Source organism: Pararge aegeria, chromosome 27 (genome assembly GCF_905163445.1).
Source record: "Pararge aegeria chromosome 27, ilParAegt1.1, whole genome shotgun sequence".
Taxonomy (NCBI): domain Eukaryota; kingdom Metazoa; phylum Arthropoda; class Insecta; order Lepidoptera; family Nymphalidae; genus Pararge; species Pararge aegeria.
Window position 1 is genome coordinate 6,863,021 of NC_053206.1, and position 27,360 is coordinate 6,890,380.

General features: G+C 36.1%; 3 protein-coding genes across 6 annotated transcripts in view; 2 read left to right on the forward strand and 1 right to left on the reverse strand.

Annotated features, from left to right (window-relative positions):
* Positions 1-1,539: 1,539 nt before the first annotated feature.
* On the forward strand, positions 1,540-2,358 carry LOC120635576 (GDNF-inducible zinc finger protein 1-like). Its single transcript, XM_039906589.1, has one exon. It carries the CDS (start codon positions 1,540-1,542, stop codon positions 2,356-2,358), a length of 819 nt encoding a protein of 272 aa, XP_039762523.1.
* A 7,140-nt stretch (positions 2,359-9,498) lies between these two features.
* LOC120635720 (zinc finger protein 37-like) lies at positions 9,499-18,855 on the reverse strand. Of its 2 annotated transcripts, none has more exons than XM_039906843.1 (4): positions 18,639-18,855; positions 17,504-17,995; positions 15,920-15,974; positions 9,499-12,406 (listed from the first exon to the last, which is right to left on the reverse strand). In XM_039906843.1, the coding sequence occupies exons 2-4, from the start codon at positions 17,858-17,860 to the stop codon at positions 10,341-10,343; spliced, it is 2,478 nt and encodes an 825-aa protein (XP_039762777.1). In that variant the 5' UTR covers positions 17,861-17,995; positions 18,639-18,855; the 3' UTR covers positions 9,499-10,340. The 2 variants fall into 2 exon arrangements, with proteins under 2 accessions (XP_039762777.1, XP_039762778.1); XM_039906844.1 differs by lacking the exon at positions 18,639-18,855 and adding an exon at positions 18,242-18,262.
* A 425-nt stretch (positions 18,856-19,280) lies between these two features.
* Positions 19,281-27,360, forward strand: part of LOC120635623 (monocarboxylate transporter 13-like) — a 62,068-nt gene continuing 53,988 nt past the window's right edge. For 2 of the 3 annotated variants that reach the window (XM_039906652.1, XM_039906650.1), the window contains exon 1: positions 19,281-19,432. The gene's annotated coding sequence lies outside the window, so the exon portion shown is untranslated. Of the gene's footprint in view, positions 19,437-27,360 lie in introns of all 3 variants that reach the window. The other variant, XM_039906651.1, reaches the window with a different exon arrangement.

The window sequence follows — 27,360 nt, forward strand, 5'->3', positions numbered from 1 at the left end:
AAGCCATAAAAAAAAAAAAAAAAAATATTGTTTTTATTTGCGTATCCGTTACAAACAATTACTTAATGTTTCATATAGGTAGGTCATTCGTGTAGTGACAAAACAGCCGCGGGCGATCTGACCTAATCAAATCTCATTTGCCCCCATGTACACTTGTACCCCTACTCTGTTTCTACATTCTACCTTCTTTGTCGGTATTAACCAGCATCGACCGCAGCGCCCCAGACCAGACCACAGAAAATTGCCTCTGCCTATGATCTAACTGAGACCTCCAACTTAAGGGGCGCACACGGGCCACCGCTGCGCCACGGAGGTCATCGAAATAAAAATAATTGCCGGCGCAAGCAGACGGCCTATCTAAGTGAGAAACTCCGCCTATAAACATAGCAATACTTCGCAAGGCAATAAACACGTCCGTCAACGTGACGTATGTTAATCAACCTCATGCGCAGATGTTAAGCCTGCCTAGCACCGGCAACTAGGCACTTCAAAATTTAAAAATAAAAAAAACAAATTTCATTTATTGTAAGTATTTACTTCTTCTTCTTCTTCTTTTTTGGCTTTTAGGTGTGCCAAATCGGCACGTAGTACTTCGCCAATGTCACGTATACTTGGAAGATCCACAAAGGTGATTATCAAAAGGTAAACATTATACTTATAACTATAGCACTATACTTTTTATAATTAGTATTCCAAAATAAGGCGTTTGTAATGGAGTGTGGTCTTTGGTTAGTGTTTTTATTCAAAGATTTTTTTTATTATAAATCATAATAGGATACATTTAAAATTAAGTATTTACTTCTACCAGTTCGGAAGGTAGATTCCACAGAGCCAGCAAGAAACTCAGCAGAAAAGTTTCTCTTTTCCAACGGCAATGTGTTACAACAATTTTTTTATCGTGCGGGAGATGAATTGCTTGAAGCAACCTGATAAGGGTATGGCAAATATATTAAACCCATACCCCATAATGGGTTACTACAGTAGTAAAATATTAAATCAATGGGTTTCAAAGCGACATATCGCATCTCTTGGCGGCACGTCTTGGTCGATAGGGTCGGTACTAGCCACGGCCGACGTCTTCAATGAATTTCCTAATTGGGTTTGTATCCTCTCTAATATTTTTTTTTAAATAATGAATATTGATAGTGTGTACGCGCCATAGTACACCTTCTTCTTCTTCTTGGCTTTTTTTGGCTTTTAGGTGTACCAAATCGGCACTTCGCCAATGTCACGTAGACTTGGAAGATTCACAAAGGTGATTGTTTCTTCTTCTTTTGATTTATGGCTTTTATAGTAAACCTATAGAGTATAGAAGTTTGGACTATGACATAAAAAATAACTTGACATTGACATTTTATCATTCATTCATTTTAGTTTTTTCATTTGCTGACTTGTTTATTTACTTTTATTTATTTTGCATTTTCGTTTTATTTCAGTTATGTACAAACATATTTAATAAAATAAAATTCCAGAAACCTTTTTAAAGAATTTTACCTTTTTAAACCTTTTAAACAAATAACGTGAAAAAAAATTTTAAACATGACTGGAGCAAAGATAAATAAGAAACTAAAATCGGAAAACCACTGCAAGTACTGCAAGAAAACAATAATAGGGAACAAATACAAATTCAAAGCGCACCTTTTCAGACACAACGTTATCAAAGAACGGTACAATTGTGGAGTTTGCCTAAAGAAGTTTTTTCGACTGGATGCCTACAAAGTTCATTTAGATAGGCACAACGGTACGGTCGCGCAAAAGACCTACATCTGCGATTACTGTGACCGCACGTTCGTTAACAAGAACAATTTAATCACCCACCTGAAGAGAATTCACGATGAAAACATAGATTCTGAACTCGGTATGTTCACATGCAAAATATGCAACCTTGGTTACTGTGAAAGACGCTTGTTAGAGTATCACATACGTAAAGTCCATTTCAACATTAAATTCAGTAAGGAGCCATTGCACACCAACAAGTTGATCAACGAAACGTGGCTTGAGAATGTTGTTAACAAGAACGCAACAGTGAGTATCACGAAAGTGAACAACAATGTTATTGTTATTAAACAGTTGAAAATTGATGTTAAAGTCAAACATGAGAAACCAAACAGAATGGAGTATAAACAAGACGGTAACGATCAGTATTCGAAGGGAGTCTGCGATTATTGCAAGAAGGAGATGGTAAAGAAGAGTCTTCGATTGCATATCAAAGAGGTACATATGAACATCAGAAGGTTTAAATGTGATGTATGCAAGGAGACCTTTTCAAGGAATTACCAGATGGTTGATCATAAATGCGGGAGTTTTAAGAGCTACAAGAAGATAAAGGTCATGAAAGCAATCAAAATTAATAGTTAATCGTCCAAAACCAACCCAAAATGAAAGGAACCCTTAGTTTTCACTTTACTAGATCTGCCTTTGAGGGATTCATACTTACATACTGTTACTTCCTGTCTAATGTTATAGATGCAAAAATATCTGCTGACAAACTAACCTACTTTTAACTATAGTATGTGCCAAAATGGGATAAAAAGTATCCTGTATCTAAATATTTAGGCCTAGTTAATGAAAAAGTAATTGATATGAGACTAAGCAAGTTCGACCAATGTACATTACAAGTATTTTTTTCGAAACTAAAGTTCCATAAAAATGATAGCGAGAAAGCAAATAATTGCTTCTATATTTTGGACTACTACAAATCATTATTAACCAATAGCGAAAAATCCTATCCTATGGGAATTTACAATTTCTTGCTTTATTATTGCCTAAAAGTTGCATTTATAAAGTTGGATTTTATAAAAGCAAACCTGTTGGTTTTGGAGAAGGTATTGAAAGAATTGTGAATGTTTTGAGTTTTTATACGCATGCTTGTTTTTACAAACTTTTTTAGACATGTAACCCTGCTAAGATTTAGCTGAGTGCTATTTTACCACTTCAATTATTATGTGATAATGGAGAATTTGTTTTATGAACAGACAAAATGTTAGTTAATAAATACAGATTGCCTAGTGTGAGATTATCTATGGAATGTTATGTAAGTGAATTTAATGATTTTAAATATGACAAAATGCATGTTTTGTTACAAATTGACTATAACTGTATCCTCAATTTTTTTTTTTTTAATTTTTATCTGTGGGTTTGATGACCAGCCCCCTTCCAGATTCAGAAAATCTGCTCTGATCATGCATTGTGCGTTTTTGCAATATGGGTCATAAATATTTCTGTTAGCGAGATCTGAGGGGTCAAATCATCCTAAGTATAAGTTTTACATGCTCGGAAACAATTTTTTTTGAGTATCGTAACGCAAGGTCTGCCGAGAAAGCTGTTTGAAGGAATAGGAATTAATTTGGGCTTTAACCCAAGGCTGATAGGTTCCATTTGACTCTATCAGTACAGTGTTTTGAAACACTGTAAATCTTATACTAAAGGGTACTGGTGAGGATTACTATATGATTTGTATGAACTAGTTGAGAACCGTTATTAAAAAAAATAAGGACCTGTGTGCATTTTGTATGAACCATTTGTATGAATGTTACAAGAAATTCTGAATACTGCGATGGACAATCTCTGTATGAATCTGTACAAATCTGTACATTGTTATGCAATTTTTAAACCAAGTACTGAATACTGTATATGTTAGTAATAGTACTTTTTGAGCCTTAATTATATTTTAGTGCATGCTGACTTAGGAGTGTTATACACATATTGGCACATCACCAAAATAGGATAAACTTGTTTTTAATTAAGTTACATTATCTCTTGCTTTTAAGAGGAATTAAATAACATTCGTTTTAACGATGAAGGAAAACATTTAGAGAAAAACTGCATGCCTGAGTTTTCCATAATGTCTTGAAGGGTGTGTGTAGCGACCAATTACTTGGCCAACGTGATGGACTACAACCTAAAACATTCCCATTCTGAGAGAATCCCCGTGCCCTAGTGGATTATGTAGTGGAGTTACATTACGATGATGAAGTTAAAATAATTTAATTAACTTAACTAGACGGGACATATGACAGTATTAAAAAAATGTATTTGCAAAGAATGAATAAGAGACACCCTAAAGTAGATGCAAGCTACATGGTGTGGCGATGGATCAATGAAATGTATAGCACGCCTAATTGACTTCGCACACCACATCGACTCGACTGAAATAGAATCGTTGAATTTTGAACTTTATTTTGTGAGACATAAAGCTAAATTCAATTATGAGAGATGGTAGTTCAAATCATGCCAGTTCTCAAATTTTATATGCATTTTCAAATTGATATATGAAATAAACTTTGTCCCATGATATAAAGCTCACAATGCTGTAGTTTGTCGATATGGTATATGAAATATTAGATAAGTGCGTATTATTAATAAAACATAGTCTTCCTAAACAGATTTGTTGTTTTTAGTCTACCATGTTATAAATATAGGGACCTAAAAAGAATATAAAAAAATATTACTTGAGTAAAAATTTGCGTCCGGTGTTCCGAGTATGGCTAGTTAGCCATACTCGGAACACCGGATACTAAATACTCGTTTGGTAGTTACCAAACGCGCCGGTTTCAGTAGATCTTGGGATTGGCGGTGGTTTAATACGTACGCAGGCTGGATACAAAAAGATGAGAAACATAAACGAAGGTCTCGCATCTGAATTTTACCCAAATAGCGTCCACGGAATCTGTACTCATTAAAAGGTGTTATTAAAAACTGTGTCCATAGCTGCGTACAAATTTGTATCAGGCGTATGACCAATCACAACGCGGCGTTTAGAGCAAGTCTTGTGATTGGAGGTGGCGAAACACAGACGCCAACAATCCCACTTCGACTGCACCCGAAAAGCGTCCATGGAATCTATTTTACTCATTAAAAGGTGATAGTAAACTGCGTCCACGGCAGCGCACAAATTTGCGCATATATATGACTTTTCTTTATATTATGTAGTATTAGTATGAAAAGTACATGTAGTGTATATCAATTATTTCTTTTTAAATTGAATTTTGCACTATACCAAACATGCTTCATCAACCAAAGGTTGTCTGGAGGAGATCTCTTCAAGCTATAAGGCCGCCTTTGCGCAAATCTATTTATCTACCTTTTGTTTTGCTAATTTTTTTTTTTTTTTGTATATGCAATAAAGACTTTCTATCTATCTATCTTTGCGTCCGGCGTATGGACGCTACTTCACAGATAAATAAATAACTTTATATTAACAGATGATTAGTTTTTACACGAATTTGGTTAAGGACACAATCTCACTGATATTGAGACTGACGAAATATCTCCATCTAAATGATTCTCCATCCAAATGTTATGATAAGATAAAGTGTAAATTGTTATGTTAATTAATGTAAAAATCCTAAAAATCAAATTTAGCAGATAAGATAAATAGCGCGTAAGTAACAAAATTTAGGTATGACCCGAAGTCGTTTAAAGCGATATTGCGTTACTGTTTTTGTAAACCAATTGCTCGCAATATTAATTTATTTAATTGTATTATCTGAAGGAGTATAAAATGTTTCAATACACCAATCCCATTAAAAGTAGAAAGATAGGGTACGAAAGAGTTCTATTTTTTTTTTTATTATATGTAACAATATTAATATTTTATTGCAACATATTAAAAAAAAAAAAATTAAACTAGCTTAACTTATGGAGATTAAAACGACATAAATATTAACATTGAATTTTTTTAGTTTTAGAAAAGTGATTTTTAAATATCGTTTGCTAACATGTAAACGTACTGCAGTCTTTTTCATCCACTGTTAATGTACTTACATAATACCAAAATTAGTAATTAGTACTTACGCGGTATGTTATTTTTTTTAATATACTTAACTACTTATGTATGCCTTATATATAGTTTTACACTTGTTAGGAACTTGGCAGTAATAAATGTTTACAAATAAGTAAATAAAATGAATATTATGTAGGTATGTCTATTATTTCAAAAACAACTTTACCGGTGTCAATTATTGTATTTCCCGGTTAAGGTTTCTTCTCACTTTTCAGTGGTATCACGTGCCACTAGCTTTTCAGAGTTGTGCCTAAAAGTTTTAATCAAATAAAATATCACTCGTTTTAATGGCCAAGGAAAACATCGTGAGGAAACCTGCATGAATGAATGAATACACTTTTATTGTACACCAAAGAAAAAAGAAATAGTTACAGAGATATAAATACATATCAAGAGAGTACATTTTGGTGCATGCCTGAAGGTTCTCCATGACGTTCGCAAGGGCGTGTGTAGGTCAATCCGCAATTGGCCAGCGTGATAGACTACGCTTAACCCCTTCTCATTCTGAGAAGAGACCCGTGACCTGTGGTGGGCTAATGGCTTGTTGATTATGACATTAAAACAAATTATAAATCCAAGATGGCCACCACCGCAAATTGGCGAAATAAGTTTATTTTCCACAACTGCCTCATCACGGGTATTAAATCTTCTTATTTTAGCTCATTAACTCCCAAATTAATTCTTCCGTCTTGCTCTCGCTCATTACTATAAATACTCGCGTTAACACCAGATTAAAATATTTTAAACCATTTGCCCTAAGTGTCTACATGAACAATACTTCCTTTTACAATTCCATCGTTCGCATGTGCCGCCTTTATAATGATTTAGTATCAAGTAATCGTAATATTGACATTTTAAACAAAAGGATAAATATTTTTAAAAATCAAATTATTAAGCATTATTCCACATAATCTTTAGGGAAATAATATATATATATTATTGAAGTGTTTCTTTTTTGTTTCAACTTTAATTTTATCTTTACTTTCTGTTTAATTTAATTCCAAGTTGTGTACACATACTTTGGGTTGTAGCTTAGAACAAAACTTGTTATTACTTATATTTAGATCTACTTTTAGTTATTACCTGTTTTGTGTACATAATAACAATAAATACATAAATGAAAGTAGTAAAATGGCTTGACTATTAGTAGAATAAATAATAAATATACTACGACAATACACACATCGCCATCTAGTCCCAATTTAAGCGTAGCTTGTGTTATGGGTACTGAGATGACTTGAATATTTTTATAAATAATATACATAAATACTTAGAATATACATATAAACACCCCAGACACTGAAAAACATTCATGCTCATCACACAAACCTCTTCCAGTTGTGGAAATCGAACCCACGGCCTTGGACTCAGAAAGCAGGGTCGCTGCAAACTGCGCCAATCGGCCGTCAAAATATAGAATACTATGATGCAGCCTAAGATGGTAGTTGGCTAACCTATTAGGGAGTATGGTAGTCATAACCCTTATCGGTTTCTACGCGACATCGCATCGGAACGATAAATCGCAGCGGAACAATAAAAGGTAGAGTGGTAACTAGCCACGGCTACAGGCACCCAGACCAGGACAGAGAAAATTCAGAAATTACAAATTCCCAATTCCCAGTCCCGGAATCAAACCTGGGACTTCCTATTTAAATTCACAGCGCTCACCGTTGCGCCAGTGAGGTCGTCGAAATCTTAACTTTTTGTATAGCAACTCGAGGGGTCATCAGTAGACTACGGCCCCCTTTGAAAATTCTTTAGGGAGGCGATCCAAGCTCCCAGGGATAGTTAATCGAAACAGATTTCATTTGGTAACAAATTACCAAATGAAATCTTTGAGATGTCTCTCAATAAGTTCAAAGTTTATGTAAAACGTAAGCTTACAGAAAAATCCTATTATAATATTAAGGATTACTTAAACGATAAAAAAGCTTGGGTGTGAATTGCTCTAGCTTCATAGCTTAATATAAATTTGTTGTGAGAGATGGTGAAAACAAAAAAAAAATTTACCCGGCTAAGTTTAGCTTTAGTTTTAAGTTTACGAATGTGGTTATCGCCATCATCTCACTACCGTGTAATTCTTATGTACGCATCAAAAGTGCCACCTATGGGCCGGCCTACTTGAATAAAGATATTTTTGACTTTTGACTTTGACTTAATACATCAATTCAATTCTTGTTTATGGCTTTTGTCTGTGCCAACTGGGCACAATATAATCTGGACTTTATACATCGTACACGATAAAGAAACTGACACTTCATAGATGAAAAAATATTCATTAGTTTTTTTCGAAACACATAATACCATACCAGCAAAGAACCATGGACAAGTTAAGTTTTATGAGTTGCCAATTGAAACTCGATTGCTGAAAGACTAATGTATGCCTAGAAATCTTCTTTGATGAGGCATTACTGACTTAGAGATTGTCTGGCCAGATCACTTTCTACGATCGTGCGCACACTGTCATAAAAAATCGCAACCCTGAAGTGAGCTATAAGGTATGACAGTGTACACTTTAGATTGTCAGTCTGCGATCTCATTCCGGTGTTTTCATTGATTCAATTGTACAAAAATCTCAAATTTTAAAACTTAAACTTGGTGGTCCGATAATGAGATAACTAGATAATGCGTTATAATAAAACTTTCAATGTATGTAAATACTTTTTTTCTATTGTTTCTCTGCAAACGTAGAATAAGGCGTAATTATATAGGCATAACTCCTAATGCATGTACAAAAGTTCATACACATTTTTTTAAATTTAAAAGTATATTAATGAAATAATAATAAATCGGACGTAATCGATACATAACCGGATAATTTTAAAGAAAATTAAAAGCAAATCGATTTTTTTCGCAAAAGATCTTGTTATCCAATTATATTCAAATCGAAACAACTCACAAGGTACTGGGCCTAGATAATTGCACGATTTACTAGCGCAGGTTACGTGAATGAACTACTTGCCCGAGTCACTTGCTCATATTGCCCGTTCGTGTTACTTGCTCAAGTTACTGGCATAAGTAACTCGCTCCAGTTACTCGCTCAAGTTACTAGCTCCAGTTACTCGCTCAAGTTACTGGCATAAGTTACTTGATCAAGTAACTCGCTTCAGTTACTCGCTCCAGTTACTAGCTCCAGTTACTCGCGCGAGTAACTAAATATATAATTATTTACACACAAAATTTAATTCACAAGCATACCCGGGCGAAAGCCGTAGTATGCGTAAATAAAATAGGTCGGTCGGCCCGCGAAGTTCCTACCGCGATCGTCGCTTACGCGCCGGGCGCTGGAGTGCAGTCCAAACCTACCGCGCGACTCGACTGTATGCGCTACCTATCATTAGACTTTTTATGTGCGCACCTTCTTTTATATTATTATTTCGTGTCGTCTTTAATTTGCTGTGTCATGTACTCTTCTTGTTATATTTAAATATTCTACTTCTGATTGAAAGTCTTCGTGCTTGTTAATTTAACCAAAGCTAACGCGCCCCTTAAAATTTCACTCCCATGATTTTTTCCTAACGCCGCTAAAGAAGTATAACTTCAACTATCCAGTTGATTATCACGAGGAATAGTCACTTTATATATAGTCCCAAACTGAATTTAAAAATTTAATTTCAATTATCAAATATATTTTTGCCCGAAACAACCATGGCATTTGTTCAATTCAAATAACGACTGTCTATTAAATTTTTATTTAAAAAAAAAAAATTAAGAATTATTCAATCATATATTCCATCATATAACATGCGCCGCCACGGCCTGTATCGCCACGCCAACAATCAGGTTTACCCTCACCTGTAGATGTTCCACATCCAATAAATTTGGACGATCCAGTCCTGAACTGGGTCCACATGTTCGGGGAGGTAATAGCTTCGTAAACTGGAGCGTCCGACTAAATAAGCTTCCAAGTTTTCAAACAGCTCTCATTGAACCAGTCTTGATACCCAGCAAACTCATTTCTTTCATTTGACGAGAGGTTTGCGAATATTTGGCCCTGATACACCCAACATTTTAAGTACTCATGTGTGCATCGATGGATAAAGTTTCCGACAGTTTTCCTCACCAGAGTTTTTCAGCAGTGTTTCTCACCAGTCTTTTTACCAGTGTGTATCGAAGGATAGGGTTCCCACCAGTGTTTTTCACCATTGTACCTCGCCATTATGTATCGAAGGGTAGGGTTTCCTCCAGCGTTTCTCACCGGTGTGTATAAAAGGATAGGATTTCCACCAATGTTTCTCTGCAGTGTGTATCGAGGGATAATGTTTTCACCAGTATTTCTCACCAGCGTTTCTCGCCAGTTTTTCTCATCAGTGTTTCGCACCACTGTTTCTCACCAGGGCCTTTTAAAGTACGAGCGTCTGGTTAAGTATGTAAGTACTTTTTGAGAATGCAACTTTTTGCCTGTCAAAGACTGTGTACTGGTCTGCTTACTTTTTCTTTTTTATAGTAAAGTTGGCACCATCCTTTTAAGCTGCTGAACTGGTTCGTTTTTAAATATGAGTACAACTGAATTGCATACCAGTGTGATTCACACAATCTAAGCTTCAAAGAGTTCTCAGTCACCAGTGTGTTTTCTCATATGGTTTTGTAGACCACTGACTTGCGCACATTTGTAGCTACACAACTTACAAGAATAAGGTTTTTCACCAGTGTGTGTTCTCATATGGTTTTTCAGACCACTGGCTTGTGCACATTTGTAAGCACAAAACTTGCAAGAATAAGGTTTTTCACCGGTGTGAGTTCTCATGTGGTTTTGCAGACCACTGGCTTGTGCACATTTGTAAGCACAAAACTTGCAAGAATAAGGTTTTTCACCGGTGTGTGTTCTCATATGGTTTTGTAGTCCACTAGACTGCGCGCATTTGTAACTACACAATTTACAAGAATATGGTTTTTCACCGGTGTGTGTTCGCATGTGGTTTTGCAGACCACTGGTTTGCGCACATTTGTAAGCACAAAACTTACAAGAATATGGTTTCTGTGAAGTGTGCGTTCTCATGTGACATTTATACCGTGATTTATGGGTGCATTTAAAGTCACACAACCTACAGGAATAGGTTTTCTTGCTTGTGTGTTTGTTTGTGTGGATTTTCAGGGCATGCCTGGTCGAGAATTTATATTCGCAGTACTTACAAACATAGGGTTTATCGACGGTGTGGATGCTCATATGCCTCACCAAACTAGTTGTAAATTCACTTTTGTAATCGCACAACTCACAGTATTTAAGTTTCTTATTTTGATCTTGTTTCTCGGGCTGTACAACAACGTAATTATTAGTGACGCTGTTACGACGCAAGTTTAGTTTGAGTCCAGTGGGAGAAATATTTGTTTGATGCCCTCTCATTCTCTTCTTCTTCTTCTTCATCTCTTTTTTTTTGCTGCTGACTGAATGGCTGGTTTCAGCGACTGATCGATCATTATCAGTAAGTGATAAACTTTTCATTGTCTGCTTATATTTACGTATGACGTTTTCTCGACGGAAAATAAGATGAATTTTGGTGCCGGATGCACTGCTACTTCTATTAAACTTCAAATTTTTTTCTTTTTTTGAGGAGGCATCTTTTTGTTGGTCAAAGATTGGTTTGAGGCTCTGAGTGACTGGTTTTCTGTTCTCAGTGTACGTTTGCCTGTTTCCATCGACTGACCTGCTTCTGTCTGCTTCAGGTAAAAGATCTTTCGACTCAGAGTCACCAGAATCGTTACTTTCATCAGTTTCATTACAATTAACGATGCCATTTTGTCTGCCAACTGATTCATCTGATAGCAAACTTTTGATGGGTCTCCTATATTTTCGAGTGGCGTCGGTACGGCGATAAATTAAGTTTATTTTGGTGATGGCTGGATTTGTAAAGGATTTGTAATTTGTTTTATTTGGGTTGGATACTTTTTGTCTGTCAGAAACTGGTTGACTGTTCTTAATAGTTGGTTGACTTTTCTCAGTGACTGGTTGACTTTCCTCAGTGACTGATTGGTTGATCTCCATGCCCGGTTGAGTTTCCTCTGTGTTTTTGATGCACGGAAGACTTTTTTCAGTGATTGAATGATTGACATCTGGTTGACTATTCTCAATGATGGATGGACTCTTCTCAATGAAGGATAGCCTCTTCTTTTTAACTGGTTGACATTTCTCATTGACTGATCGTTTTTTTTTAATAACTGGTTGCCTTTTTTCACCAAATGATTGTTTTTTCCTCTTGGCTGGAAGATTTTTATCATTGATTGTTTGGTTGTTCTTGTCGACAGGATGGCTTTTCTTAGAGACTGTTTTTTTTTTCTTATTGACTGGTTGTCTTTTCTCAACAACTGACTGGCCGTTTCTTATGACTAGTTGACTTTTGTATGTGCCAGATACTTGCTCCAGAAGACCAGCTGAGTCAAAAGACTTGCTCCCTTCTGTGTTACCAATAGCAGTGGTACCTTGTTGCTTCCACGCAGAATCATTTGATGACTTTAGGGATTCTTCAAATGATCTACGATGGGGTTGATACAGGAGATTATTTTGTTTCTGTTTGTTTCGCACGTGTGCTGTCGGTTTAATGGATGCCTCTTTTGGTCGAACCATATCTTTTTTCATTGAATTGACTCCACTTTTCATCCTCATACATTCTAGTGGTAAGGGATCTGAAATTAAAAAAACAAATTATACAGTAACAACTTTAAATAAATAACAAAAAAAATATTGTCAAACCTTATAATTAGAAATGATAGAAAAGTCCTATTATAGTATAAAGGACTACGTAAACGATAAAAAAGCTTGGGTGTAAATTATTGCTCTAACCAGGTTGCTCTTCTAATAATTTAAAATGACATTGTGAGATGGTGATAACAAAAAAAAAAAACACCCGGCTAAGTTTGTTGTGGGCTTCTTGTTAGACCAGGACGCGTTTGGAACCCTCGTAGCTTTAGTTTTAAGTTTACGAATGTGGTTATCGCCATCTTCTCACTACCGTGTGGTTCTTATGTACGCATCAAAAGTGCCACCTGTGGGCCTACTTGAATAAAGATATTTTTGACTTTGACTTTGACTTTGAAATTATTTTGACATTTATATTAAACCCTATTGTTTCTACACCCATAATAATAAACTCCTACATTGACCCTACCAGGAATCGAAGTCTACTGTGCAAACCTAGTTGTGTTAGTTGACCAAATGAATTATTTATGCGGCAGTCCAACACACTGGCCAAGTGCAGGTAAAGGTGAAGGAAAATATTGTGAGGAAACCTGCGTGCCTGAGAGTTCTTGATAATACTCTCTTAGGTGTGAGAAGTCTACCAATCTGTACTTGGCCAAGGTGGTGCACTGTGGTCTAAACCCTTCTCTCTGTGAGAAGACCCGAAAGTAAATAAATGATGAAATTCAAAAATTCTAAATTCAAAAATGTTTTATTCATGTAGACCTTATCACAGGCACTTATGAAGCATTCATACATTTAACATGTTACCACTAATGTAAGGTCGTTGACATAGTCCTTAATACTATAATAGGACTGCTCTATAAGCTTACGTTTAATACAAACTTTGAACTTTTTTAGAAACATGAGACATAAACTACCAGTGTATCACAAAGATGTCCACTGATAGTTTATTGTAAAATTATATAAAACTTCCTTTAAACGAATTTCTTTCTAGTATATTGCACTGCAAGTTTATTTTTGCTTCGAATGTTCAAATAATTGCAAGCTCATTTTCTCTTAAATTTGGATATATTTTTGTGAACATACATTAAATTTTCAAATATGATTTGGCTAAAAACTGTCATGATGAGGCTTAACACCTACGCCTTGGCCCTTGGATTGATCGACACAGGGCGAGACTTTGAAGGATGTGCACCTTGCATGCCCTGCGAAGTGTTGCTTTGTTTAGGCAATGGTATTCCATCCATTAATACATTAAAAAAAATCATTTATTTGAAGTAGGCCCAATATAAGCACTTTTGAAACGTCAAGTCTGCCCGTTTGTAGTGACTCTTGGTTCAGAAGGCAGATTCTACCGAGAAGAAGCCGGCAAGAAACTCAGCAGTTGCTGCCGAACATTAACAATTTACATCTTACATTTTAACATTCATTTTTCTGTCTTGTGAGAGCTGAAAGCGGAGCCGGATGCTTCCAAGCAAACCTTGTCAGTAAGAAATTCATCAATTTTATAGTAACCTCGCTGTAATAAATGTGTTTTAACAGATTCCTTAAACTCATGCATTGGTAGGTCCAAAATCACCTCAGGAATCATATTATAAATGCGTATACTTAATCCCACAAATGACTTCTGTACCTTTCGCAGAAGATATGCAGATGACACTAATTTATGACCATTTCTTGTAAGTCGACTGTTTATGTCCACTTTTTGTTTATAAAGACTACTATGTTGTCTTACAAATAGTATATTGCTATAAATATATTGTGAAGCTACAGTAAGTATGCCTATTTCTTTAAACTTCTCACGGAGGGATTCGCTTGATTTAAGTTTATATATTGACCGTACAGCTCTGTTATTAACCAAATATTAAAGAAGCCTTGCATACAAAATGTGTAAATTAAAACCGAAATAATACTTCACAGGCTTTCAAGGTACTGTTATGTACTGTCTCAGAGACTTATCTGTGAAACCGAACCTTATAGTTTTTGAGTTTTAGCCATAGTTTTTACTGAGCGAAATCAGATACAGCCCTAACATCACGTGCAAAATTAAAATCATGTGACTCCTGTCACTTTGCGCTATAGTATGCGCGTTGTAATTACCACACACCACACACATTATTGACGGCCGACTGGCGCATTTGGCAGCGACCCTGCTTTCTGAGTCCAAGGCCGTGGGTTCGATTCCCACAGCTGGAAAATGTTTGTGTGATGTTTATATGTATTTTCTAAGTATTTATGTATATATAATTCATAAAAATATTCATCAGTTATCTTAGTACCCATAACACAAGCTACGCTTACTTCGGGGCTAGGTGGTGATGTGTGTATTGTTGTAGTATATTTATTTAATTATTTATTTATTTATTACACACTCATTCGCTGGAGACAACTCCAAGGAATGAACCATTCTCGAATGCTAATAAGACCATTCAACAAAAGGGCCGCCTCTGAGGCATTAGCACTCAACAGAAAAAACCTATGCATCCTAGTGCGAGCGCTTACGGGGTACTGTGGGCTTAATAGACACATGTTCAACCTAAAGCTGCAGGACACAGATCTATGTAGACTCTGTAAGGAGGCTGCGGAGACGCCGCTGCATTTGATCTGTTCCTGCCCCGCGCTGATGCATAAACGCAGCACTCTTTTGGGGAAACACATAATGCAACCAGAGGATGCTAAATTTCTTCCAGCAAGGAAAGTGCTGCTTTTCCTGAAGGCGACCAACGCTTGCTGGGAGATCTAGACAGCGGCGTCACAATAGATCGTAGCCGGTCGACGTGACACCAGGGACCAGACGAGCAGAAGAAGAAAAAATGCGCGTGTCGGGCTTTTACCTTCAATAGGGTTGTCAAAAGTAAATACTTAGAATTGTTGTATGGAAAAATGAATATGCTTCTGGGTAATCACCCTGTAAAAGTTGGTATAGCAAATTTTACTAATTCCATATAAACATGCAAAAGTTAATTTAGTAAAATATTTAGGTGTCCGTTCGTATTTAGAAATAATAGTTTGCTGCTTTAATAACAGTTAAATATCTAACACTGTTTCAGAATCTCGTGAAATAGGGACTAGTGGTGCGAGATTTTCTTACGATATCAAAAATGAAACATGATTAACAAAAATAGTAAATATCCATACCGTCTCTGTCCATTTCAGATTGGCAAATCCTTTTCTTTTTTCCCGTTACGAAAGTTATCTATCTCTATACCTATCTTTTTTTGGCCTATCTTTTTCTATTTCATAGATAAAATTACGTAATATAAAATACGTGTCCTAAAGGAGTTGTAAAAATAATGTCTTATTTTTTTAGACTTTATTTGAAGTCAATAATAATAAATATTAAGGGCACTCTTTCATTAAAAACGAATGTTATAAATCACCCTTATGAAATATGGTTTTGCATCTTTAAATTTTATTTCGTAATTCTGTTACATGTTGTACATTGTCATACATATCAAACTTCTTATTCATACGGTCGTACAATTTTCAGAACTTACTAAGTATTTGAGTGTAACCCCCACTCAAAATGGCTCCAGTTATAGAAGACTCCAACTGCAAAAACAATATACATATAGCTATATTATTTACTTATAAATAAATAGTCCACCAATCCCCTCCGCAGGGCTGGCATCGGGGGGAGATAAAAATTATATCCCCTGACAAGTGATATAATCAAAGTCCCCATCTGCTAAATTACTGGAACATGGAATAGGAGAAGTTTACCCCCGTTTATTAACCCATTTACGCCCGCTGTCCCCATATATTATTTGGATATTATTTCCACTTGTGCGCCAGTGCTCTGAGAGTTGATTAAGCTGTGGGAGAAGATACCTTTATATCCTTTCCCCGGGCATATAATAGTCTCCTGCCCTAGCTGTGCTGGGCCAGCTTGGTGGACTATGGCCTTAGCCCGTTCTCATTGTGGGAGGAGATCCGTGACCTGTAGTAGGCCAGTAATAGGTTGATATAATGATGATTATGATGATAAATAAAAATAGATTGCTGCCTAGAAAACTTGAAAACGACAATCTGATTTTTTTATTGATTTAATTGAAACTCAACTAGGGTGGTTGAGGAAAGGCAAAGATTAGAAAAACCGCTAACGATTGGAACAATCTTCCGTCATCTGTGTGTCCTGCCACATACAACCAAGCAAGCCTATCTAATACTAATATATAACGCTGATTACTTCAACGCAATGATCTCAGGAACTACTGGTGCGATTTGAAAAATTCTTTCAGTGTTAGATAGCCCATTTATTAAGGAAGACTATAGGCTATACTTATCACGCTAAGACCAATAGGGGCATAGCACCAATGCAGAATGTGTCAAAATGTGGGTTTTTTTCCTTTTTAGAGCTTCCACTGCGTATGCTGCGTAAACAGTAAAAGTTTCCATAAAATCATGTATGTCAAAGTTGTTCCCTTTGACATACATGATTTTTAGGAAGGAGGAATTTGGCCTCTTTATGCATTTTTCCTGCTGTATGCATACCCTGTTAAGAAACCCGGTGCACGCCACTATGGATGAAGTCGCAAGAGACCAGTAGTCTTGTATAAAAAAAACCTTGAAAGATATGTTGAGATCTCATGCAGATCTCAACATATCTTTCAAGGTTTTCTTATCTTTCATCTTTGGATGTTTTATTATACAAGACTTTATACAAAACTGCATGCAAATTTATCCCATATTTTTGTCATACAATAGGTATAACCAGACTATATAAAGATTGTTAAACTTTAAAATGATGTTGGAAAAGAGCAATCTGCTGATTTTCTTGCCTGCTCTTCTCAGTGGAATCTGCCTACCGAACCGGTGGTAGAGTCACTACAAACAGACTTGACTTTTCATAAGTGCTTATTAATTAGGCCTACTTCAAATAAAGGAATTTTGAATTTTGATTTTTTTTTTAATTTTAACGTGCCACGTCCTTTTTAAGTAATAAAATGAAAGACTTTAATAAATGTTTAACTAGGAATTGAATGTAGTGAACTACAGCACAAACCCTTTTTATTCCTAGAAGACACACAGGGCACAGGGAATAATGATGAATAATATCATAGTATCAAAAATTAACTTACTTCATTATTTTCAAGATCAATGGTATTTTCTGAAGACACAATATTCTCAAAACTGAAATCTGCCATTGCTGTAGTATTGTCAAAGTCTGAACTATCGCTGCATATCTCATGCTTTATTGCAACAAAGTGCGAATCGTATATGTTATGGCAGGTCTCAGCCCAGTCTCTTTCTAAGGGAACAGAGGTTGACAGTGTTTGGTGGTCCTCAACAAGCAACTCACTGTCATTTTTCATTTCAACATTCGCACTAGGCTTCAAAATGTCTGTAGCCCCATGTTTATCTTTGCTTGACAGTTTATGAATTATTTTAGGCAATCCAATGTGTTTTACAATGTATGTATGAGATTCGCTCTGCATTTTCTTTTGACGGCTGATGGTTTTTTGCAAAGTTAACTACTCTCTCTTTGGATGAACGTTCCTCGCTTAACATTTGCCAGAGCCAGCAACTTTGTGCAAGTGTTTATGTCATCAGTTCAGCACTCTCAGATAGACCTTTAACAAATATACAACAATTAATATAACCAGGTGGGCGTCATTATAATCGGCAGTCATTCTAATCTAACAAGATGTAACTAAATGTTAATTAATACAGATTAAAAAAAACCAAAATAGCCTAATAGGAGCCTTCTTTTAAGGGTAGTATAACTACCCCTGTGTCAGAAGACACTGCACTTCCATAAAAAGAAATAAACATAAAAACGAGAATAGGTATAAGATATATGTAAGACATGGGATAACTTTGATTCAAGAATAAGCTCGGCGTAATGTTTCAAGGTAATTAAAAAAATATATTTTGTCGAAATCTTTACGTAGAGATATAATATTTTAAATAAGGGCATTTAGTAGTGGTGGATATACATTTAATATTCTTTGACTGACTTCACTAATAACAACAATGATGTGGTGATGGTAACCAAAACTATTCTAAAATTCATCAGAGATTATTATCTATAACAGATAGCTTGCATCCTAAACTTAAACGTGCTACATCTGTTGTTCTGTAATAGTTTTAAGTAAACACCGGAACAGCAGAACAATTCGTCCGGGGCGTGTTTGTAAGTTTCTTAGTTTCACTCTATCAATATCTTCTATTTAAAGTAGGCGCATTGAAGAAATAAAAACTGGAAAACAATACCTGGTTTTCCGAATCACTGAGTACTGTTTGCCACCAAAACAAACTATGTTTTAACTGTTTATTTTACCGTACAAAACAATGTTTTGAGTGTACCACAGAGAACATTGAGTAATCTTTTCCTGTGTCAATAATCAATATACGAGGCTATCGCGAAAAAACATAGTAGAACGGACATAAAAACTAGAGTAATAAATAGGTATGTACACTGGTCTAAAATTAACGCGCCAAAAGATGCGAAATACCAAAATCAAATAGTATATATGTACTATTTTTTTTTTGTGAATAATATGAATGATACAATCTTCTTCTTCTTCTTTTTGGTTTATTGGTTCTGCGTGCTGAGCGATTGAACCATTGTCAATTGCTTATTTTTTTAGGTAGTGGTTGTGAGAGACCTGAGGCAGTGGGTTGAGTGATGTTGGCACCAGTATTAACCGGTGGGGCATACGATACAATCTTTTATAATAAGTATTCTATCCGGTTAAGGTACCTGCCTATACATCCGTGGTTATAGTACTCTCTATCCTCGTTGCTCTACTCTGTACGAGAGATCTATAGACAACAAAACTCTTTAAATTTTCATTCATATCATTTGTCATTTGTCATCGAACGATCATGGTTCGGTACATTAATTTTATTATTATTTCAGAAATTCAGTGGAATTTCTCATAATTTTTTTTATTTATGATACTTTTACTATTATTTTTAGTTGTAAACTTTAGTGAAATGTGTTAGTGACTAGTTTTTGTGTGTGACAATTTTATTTGTGACTTTTGTGGTACACTGTTTATACGGTAAGTACGTACGAAATATAAATATTCCAGTGATTTGCTTAATATTTATGTGCCCCTTGAAATAATTATGACGTCTCCATTGTAAATTTGCGTCAGAATTGTTTAACTTTCGATAGACATAGTTGTACATTCATCGTTCAAAATAGGTATCTGTTTTACTCCTAGACGGAAAGAGACGGGTTTTAACAAAGAAAATATAGTTAAAAACTGTCTTTAGATGATCGCTTACGATAACTTAAATTAAAGTTTGTCGGTAGCGTTCAGTTATCACTATTTTGATGCGATATAGCTGACCGAAATATGTTTCGAAAATTTCCTTTGTTAGCTTCTGTTTTTTTTTTTGGCTTGTTTAAAAACTGGTGTGGGCAAAGTGAACCCAATCTGGTAACTAGATGAGATCCTAATTCCAATTGCCTTTACTGTCTCTGCTTTCACTTATGCGCATTTTGTTTGTGCCTAAACATAAAACAAACATTTTTGCCAGAATGTTTATACAAATATTATGGTAGTTTTATAGCGAAAGTAAAAAATATCTTTATACAAGTATCATGAACTTACCAGTTACAATCTATTGTGCCACCAGGGACCAGGTGTATCTGAGCCGAAAGCAGAAGAAAGCCCATAGATGGCACTTATAATGCGTACATTACATGAGAAATGTGTAAATTTTCGGGAGATTATATGGATAACCATATTTTTAAACTTAAAATGAAAGTTTTTCCGTGTTCTCTATGGTCAACATTTTTATACATCCTGAAATATTCTGTTTCCATTTTTCTTGTAAGCCTAAATACCAACTTTAGTAACACGTTAGCCTGTTACTATCTTAGACCACATTATACCTCACCACCGTTCAAGATTGCAGTCGAGGGCCTGAACCTGGGAATAAAAAGAAAGCTACTAAGGCCAATCTTTTTAATATCCCGTGCCTGAAGTTATCGGGAAGCTTTCAGCAATAACACCAGCTTTTTTTTCCTACCTTTATTTAAATGTATCGTTCTGCCATTATATGCATACTCAATATAATAATAAAGCTTTATTTATTCCAAATAAATTTAGAAAAAAAGATTCAATCCTTACAAACTACTTGTGTTAATTCTTGGTTAGTGTGGTTTTCAATAAATTCTTAAATTAGTGTTAGTATGTTATTCGTCCTTATGTTAGATGGATCCCATAGGATGGGTGAAAGCCTACTCTGTATCTTTCCACACTTTTCTGTCTTGGGCAGCTTTCATCCACTTGGCCCCAGCAATGTGGATTATATCATCAGCCCATGTTTTCTTAGGTCTGCCCACATTCCTTTTACAGCCTGGCCCTACCCATTTTGTTAGAATTGTAGTCCAACTACCATACATTTGCACTACTACATATGCATGCTTACAGTTGTATTATTTTACCATAGAATTTAGAGCAAACAAAACCCTCATTCAGCCATTATTGTATTAAGTGCATTGTGTCCACAACCAGTGAAAACGCCCTCAGCACATCTGAATTCACACTCGCGGAAAGTTGCTAGCTCACAAAATTTTTCATTTTCCTCATTTTATGGTAAACACAGAACTGAAGAGAGAAAGAACTTTAAGGTAAAATGTTTACTGGCAACTGTTAAATAGAATGAAATGACTTGAGAAACCGTTTTAAAGTGGAGTGGTTTATGATGCTTCAATATAAGTCGTGTACACAGTTTCTTGATGTTCTTAAATCCGTGTATTTTACTATTACATACATACATAACATGTGATGACTTACGGATCTGAGACATAGCCGCTAACTATGGGCCTCATAAGAAGGCTCAGAGTCACTCAGCGGGCGATGAAGAGAGCTATGCTAGGAAGAACTAGAGTTTCCTAAAAATATAACTATCAATAAGAAATGTTGCAAAAACTGCAAGTATGTCGGAATGGTTCCTCTTTAAAAGTTCTAAACAAAACAGTCTGCAACAACATATGACTGTTTTTTAAGGTTGACTCGTACGCGGACGAAGTCGCCAGGGACCGCTAGTATAAGTATATTCAAATTAAATTCCAAATTCATTTAATTCAAGTAGGCCCAGTTTATAAGCACTTTTGAAACGTCAAATCAGTCCGTTTGTAGTGACTCTACCACCGGTTCGGATGGCAGATTCCACTGAGAAGAGCCGGCCAGAAACTCATATAAGATTATAATTTACATCTTCAAACCGGTTAATGAACTGAAATGGCACACAAAATGGCGTGTTTTACAATAAAATGGTAATGACCGCGGTCTATGACCTCGCTCCTCGACTACGCGTCATGCCAGGCCGATGTCCGGTAAAAATGGCGATTTATGGTTCTCACCGGATAAAAAATAATACGATTTTTGGAAGGAACGTAACCGATTTCCGATCGTCGTGCCATCAATTTCATGATCGGGCCATGCCTTTATGACTGTCAAAAGTCTCCCATATCAGGAATCGGGAGCTGAGAGACAGAGGTTTTTATTTGAATGAATATGTGCAAGAATGAATACATTAGCACTAAGAATGACGTAGGTAGGTGTTAAGCCTAATGTATCTGTAACAATACTAATATTATAAATGTGAATGTATGTTTTTTTGTTACGCTTTCACGCGAAAACTACTGAATCGATCTTCATGAAACTTTTTATAAATATCCTTGGAGGTATTAGAAATAACATAATATAGAAGTATACATTGAAAAAAAAAAATTATGTGTAACCTACAGGTCGGTAGGTTATGTGTACGATCAAATTATTTAACAACCGCAGTGCAGTTGCGCAGTGTTAACTCTGTGGTCCCGGGTTCAGGCGGGGAAAATTTTCTCTGTTCTGGTCTGACGGGAGGCTTCGGTCGTGGCTAGTTTTTAGCATTCCAGTACGATGCGACGCCGCGTATAAAACGATTGCAGTATGGGCTTAGTATAACTATGTATTAATATTATTTTCCTGTAATAGGATTACAGGAAAACAAGATAGTCAAAACATTGTGTTTAAAAAAAAATGTTTCATAACATTTTTAGTCGTAGGAAATAAACATACGCTTAGGTGTATATGTATGACGAATCAGTTTTATCACGGTCATAATAGAACCGGCATATATAAAAATATATGTTACGTTGTAAAACAAAAGATTTCTGAGAATATATTATAGCTTAAGAGCTAGTGGCAGCAATCTATTTAATTTAATTTTTTATTGATTTCACGTATAGCATACAATCTATATATATAAAAGAGAAAGTGTGTGGGTATTCCGTATAGGCTCCGAAACGGCTGGACTGATTTCAATGAAACTTTCAAGGAATCACCGAATTGATCTGGCGAGTAATCCTGTAAAGTTTGGTGATGATCGGAGCACTCCTATTTTTGAACTGTCACACTATCAAATACAGCTTTTATTAAAAATTTAATGATGTAAGTTTATTGTTTAAATAAAATAAAGCAAAATCTAGCCCGGCGAAGCGGGCTGGGTACGCTATTATTTTATAAATTTAAAATGCATATAATTTTCGGAACCGACAGCATTTGAACCTGCGACTCTGGCAATCCCGCGCGGCCTGTAGCAATCCTGTCGGTTCGAAATTATTTTATATGCATTTAAAATTTGTAAAATTAATAAAAGTAATAAAATTAGCATACAATACTTGGGTATGTGTATAAACACGATGCCCCATTAGGTGTATGGTGTAATTTATAATTACTTCAATCCGTATACTCTACACCAAACATCTTCCTTGGTGTGGAGTATACGGATTGAAGTAATTATAAATTACACCATACAGATTGTGCGGCTGTTCGCGGAGTATAGCAAATTAAGCTTAATTTTCATAATATATTATGGTTTTCCGCAAAGTAACGCCTGCTTCTATCCACCCAACCGAAAAATACGTGACGCTTAGCGATTTAGTGTTCCGGTGCGTGGAAACCGATTAGGGGTATGACTACCATAATCCCTACTAGATCAGCCCGCTACCTTATTATACTGCATCATCACTTACCACCAGGTGAGATTGCAGTCAAGGGCTAACTTGTAGTGGGGAAAAAAAATTCAACCCATCACCCACAATGAGGAGGGGTTAAGACTGTAGTACACCACACTGGCTATACCAACATTTTCTTTTAATTCATAGAATATCATCAGGTTTATTGACAAAAATTTGATGAGGAATAGTCGTACCGAATTCGCCGCCAGCTCCTGGACTACTATACATAATCTGACGTTATGCGTACGAGGAAAATGTTTTGTTAACTATGTTAAAATTTTACATACTTACTTGGTATAAAGGTCGAAAGCCCGATATCAATAGATATAGCAAAAACTGGTAGTAGGTATGTCAAACAGTTGTTTGTTGATCTGTCTATCATCATCATCATATCGACCCACTAGCTGAGCCGCGCAACTTCGTCTGCACCAAATCGTTTTAATATCTTAAAAATACCTAGAAACTAATTGCAGCGCTACCAGGTCCAGTTTTATTTCCAAAGTATGTTATTCGCGGCCGGTCGTCGCCGTACGTGTTATTCTATACCCGTCGCCACTTCTAAGCGATAGGTTCTAATTTGAACAATTAAAAAATGAAATTGCAGGTATATAATCAAACTTAATATTTATAATATTTTATTTCTTTTGCATTTATAATATTAGTAGGATGCTACGCATGCATTCGATCGTTGTACAATATGCCTTGCGACTGGTGGTATCTGTGAAGAGTTATGTCCTTTATCTCCGACAATATTTATCAGATCTCTATTAAAATTAGACAATAAATGCTTGATAGTATACACTTTCAAACAAAAAAAGAATTATTAAAATCGGTTCTAATTTAACGGAACCATGAAGTAAAATTGATAAAAAATTTCATCCTGAGAAAACTTATTGTTTATCGGGATAAAAAGTATCCTATATGTTGACCCGAAATGCCAGCTACAACTATGCCAAATTTTATTTAAATCCGTTCAGTGGTTTTCATGTGATGCCCGGACAGACAGACAGACAGACAAAAATTAAATAAAAATATGTTTTGGACTCAGTATCGATTAAAGAATCCCCCGGTTAAAATTTTCATAATATTTTAAATGTACAGAAATCTTCCAGTTACAGTTTTATTATAAGTATCGACCCATTACCGGTCCACTGCAGGGCACGGGTCTCCTCCCACAATGAAAAGGGGTTGAGGCATCACAGGCAGGAGACAAAAACTATATCCCCCTATTATATTTTGACGGCCGCTTGGCGCAATGGGCTACCCTGCTTACTGAGTCCATTGCCGTGGGTTCGATTCCCACAACTGGAAAATGTTTGTGTGATGAACATGAATGTTTTTCAGTGTCTGGGTGTTCATCTGTATATTAGAGGTATTTATGTACATTATTCATCAGTCATCATAGTACCCATAACACAAGCTACGCTTACTTTGGGGCTAGATGGCGATGTGTGTATTGTCGTAGTATATTTATTTATTTATTATTATGCCCCTTTTTTTTTTTAAATATATAGACAAGTGCTTGACTGCAATCACACCTGATGGTAAATGATGATGCAGCCTAAGATGAAGCGCGCTTGCCTAGAAGATGCCTATTCACTCTTGATTTGAAGGTACCCAGATTATAGGTATCAGGGAAGACGGAAGATGGGAGGGCATTCCAGGCCTTTGCGGTGCGGACCAGAAAGGAAGAAGCAAAACGCTTCGTACGTGTTGATGGTATTTCAACCATCGTAACGGTGCAGATTCTTTCGGTGCCTCGCAGTTCGATGGTAGAAAGGAGATGATTTGACCAAATCGAATAGCTCCTGAGCACACTCTCCGAAATGTATCTTGTAGAAAACAGCCAGACAAGCAACCTTGCGCCGGTGTTCAAGGCTTATCCCCTGACGAGGGATATAAATAACGTGTCCAACTGCTGAGTTTCTTGCCGGCTTCTTCTTGGTAGAACCTTCCTTCCAAACCGGTGGTAGAGTCACTACAAACAGACATACTTGACTTGACGTTTCAAAAGTGCTTATATTAGGCCTACTTGAAATAAATGAATTTTGAATTTTGAATTTGAATTTGATTCAAAAGTGCTTATATTAGGCCTACTTAAAATAAATGAATTTTGATGAATATTTTTTTCGTGAGTGATATACTTATAATATACAAATAAACATATGTTATTCATGTATGTTAGACGCAGGTATGTATTTCACTGCAAATTAAAAACTTTGCTTATACAATTCGCCATTTACCCGAGTCTATTGACTCACCGGACGTGACGTCACGTATCGTGATAACATCGACGATGTTGACCGTAAACAAAATGCCTTTTGGAATTTCGTTCACGAAGAAACGACTACGAAGCTGATATTTGTCTCTTTATTTTATATCTTTATTTTGACATATAGATGGATAAATGAAGTCTTTATTGAATAAAAATTCCAGAGAAAACAAAACATGATATAACAATAACAGTTTTTCTTTAGTTATTTTTTCTCTGTACAAGTTATGTTATGTGATACGATTTTCGCCGAGTAACCGTCTAGCCGACCAGCCAACTAGCCGATTGTAGAGGCCGGCTAGTCTACCAAGCCGAATTACGGTTTCGGGGGTTAAAAGAACCGACTTTCTTCAAAAAAGAGCAGGTTGTCAATTATGTTGTTTTTTATGTATGTTTGAGCATAACTCCGTCGTTTATTAACAGAAGGATTTACAATTTTTTTTGTTCGCAATGATTGTGATACTTTTGATGGGTGGTTAGTAGGCCTAGTGATACTTTTTTTGGGTGGCCAGTACCCCTTGTGATACTATTTATGGGTGGCCAGTACCCCTTGTGATACTATTTATGGGTGGCCAGTACCCCTTGTGATACTATTTATGGGTGGCCAGTACCCCTTGTGATACTATTTATGGGTGGCCAGTACCCCTTGTGATACTATTTATGGGTGGCCAGTACCCCTTGTGATGCTAATTATGAGTGGCTACCTTTTACATTTAATGTAACGAACCCTCTGCCCAATGAGGCTTGTTTAAAGCGAATAGAACTATGAATCAATGGATCAATGATTGACTTAATGAATGAGCGAAAGAACACACTTTTATTGTTGAAGTAACAAAAAATGTCCATTGACGATAATAAAATAATCCTTTATCGCTTTATGACCGCCTCGTTGACGTTAACGGTTATCACTTAACAGTTAGCACATCATTAGATACGTCTTTAGTTCGGTTATCGCAGCGAGATAAAACTTGAACCATATTTGAATAGCAATATGATTATAAAGCGACGTAAACTAAAATCCGACACTACTTTAATGTTTTTTTTTCATAGTAATGTAGGAGGACCATTTTTTTTTTCTAGTAACGATTGATAGAACAAACAGATGGCCCACCTGTTAATAAGTGGAACGACATTACATATAAACAGTGCAACACTTCAGAGGGCATGCAAGTCGCATGCCGCCCTGTGGCTATCAATTTGAGGCATAGCTGTTAAGCCTCATGCGCCTGTAACTACACCGGCAACCACGCCCTTCACACTGGAACACAGCATTGCAACAATGCTGCTTAGCGGCAGAAATAAGCATGGCGATAGTACTTCCCCGGACTTCACAAAAAAAATTGGTTGTCTGTAAAGCCGGCGTACTGACGATAGTTGAACGTGACAACGTCGTAAGAAAATACTGATGGAATGGTTGCATTTTTCAAAATAAAATTTTAATTTTATTTGTTTGATAGATATTATCGTTGCTATAAACAATTGACACCAGATTCACTTTTCACTGCACTTCATCCTTGCCGAAAACATGTAAATGTATTATTGTATAGAAGCTGTCCACGCGGACGCATCGCTCACTCTAGTAGGAGAGAGACAGATGTCGAACGCGGAGGCCGACTGTGCCTCTTTGTCGCTCGTTCCGCGCTCTCGCTTGCACTTCAAGCCTTGAATGGAACGCCTCAGAGCGGGGTAACGCCGCA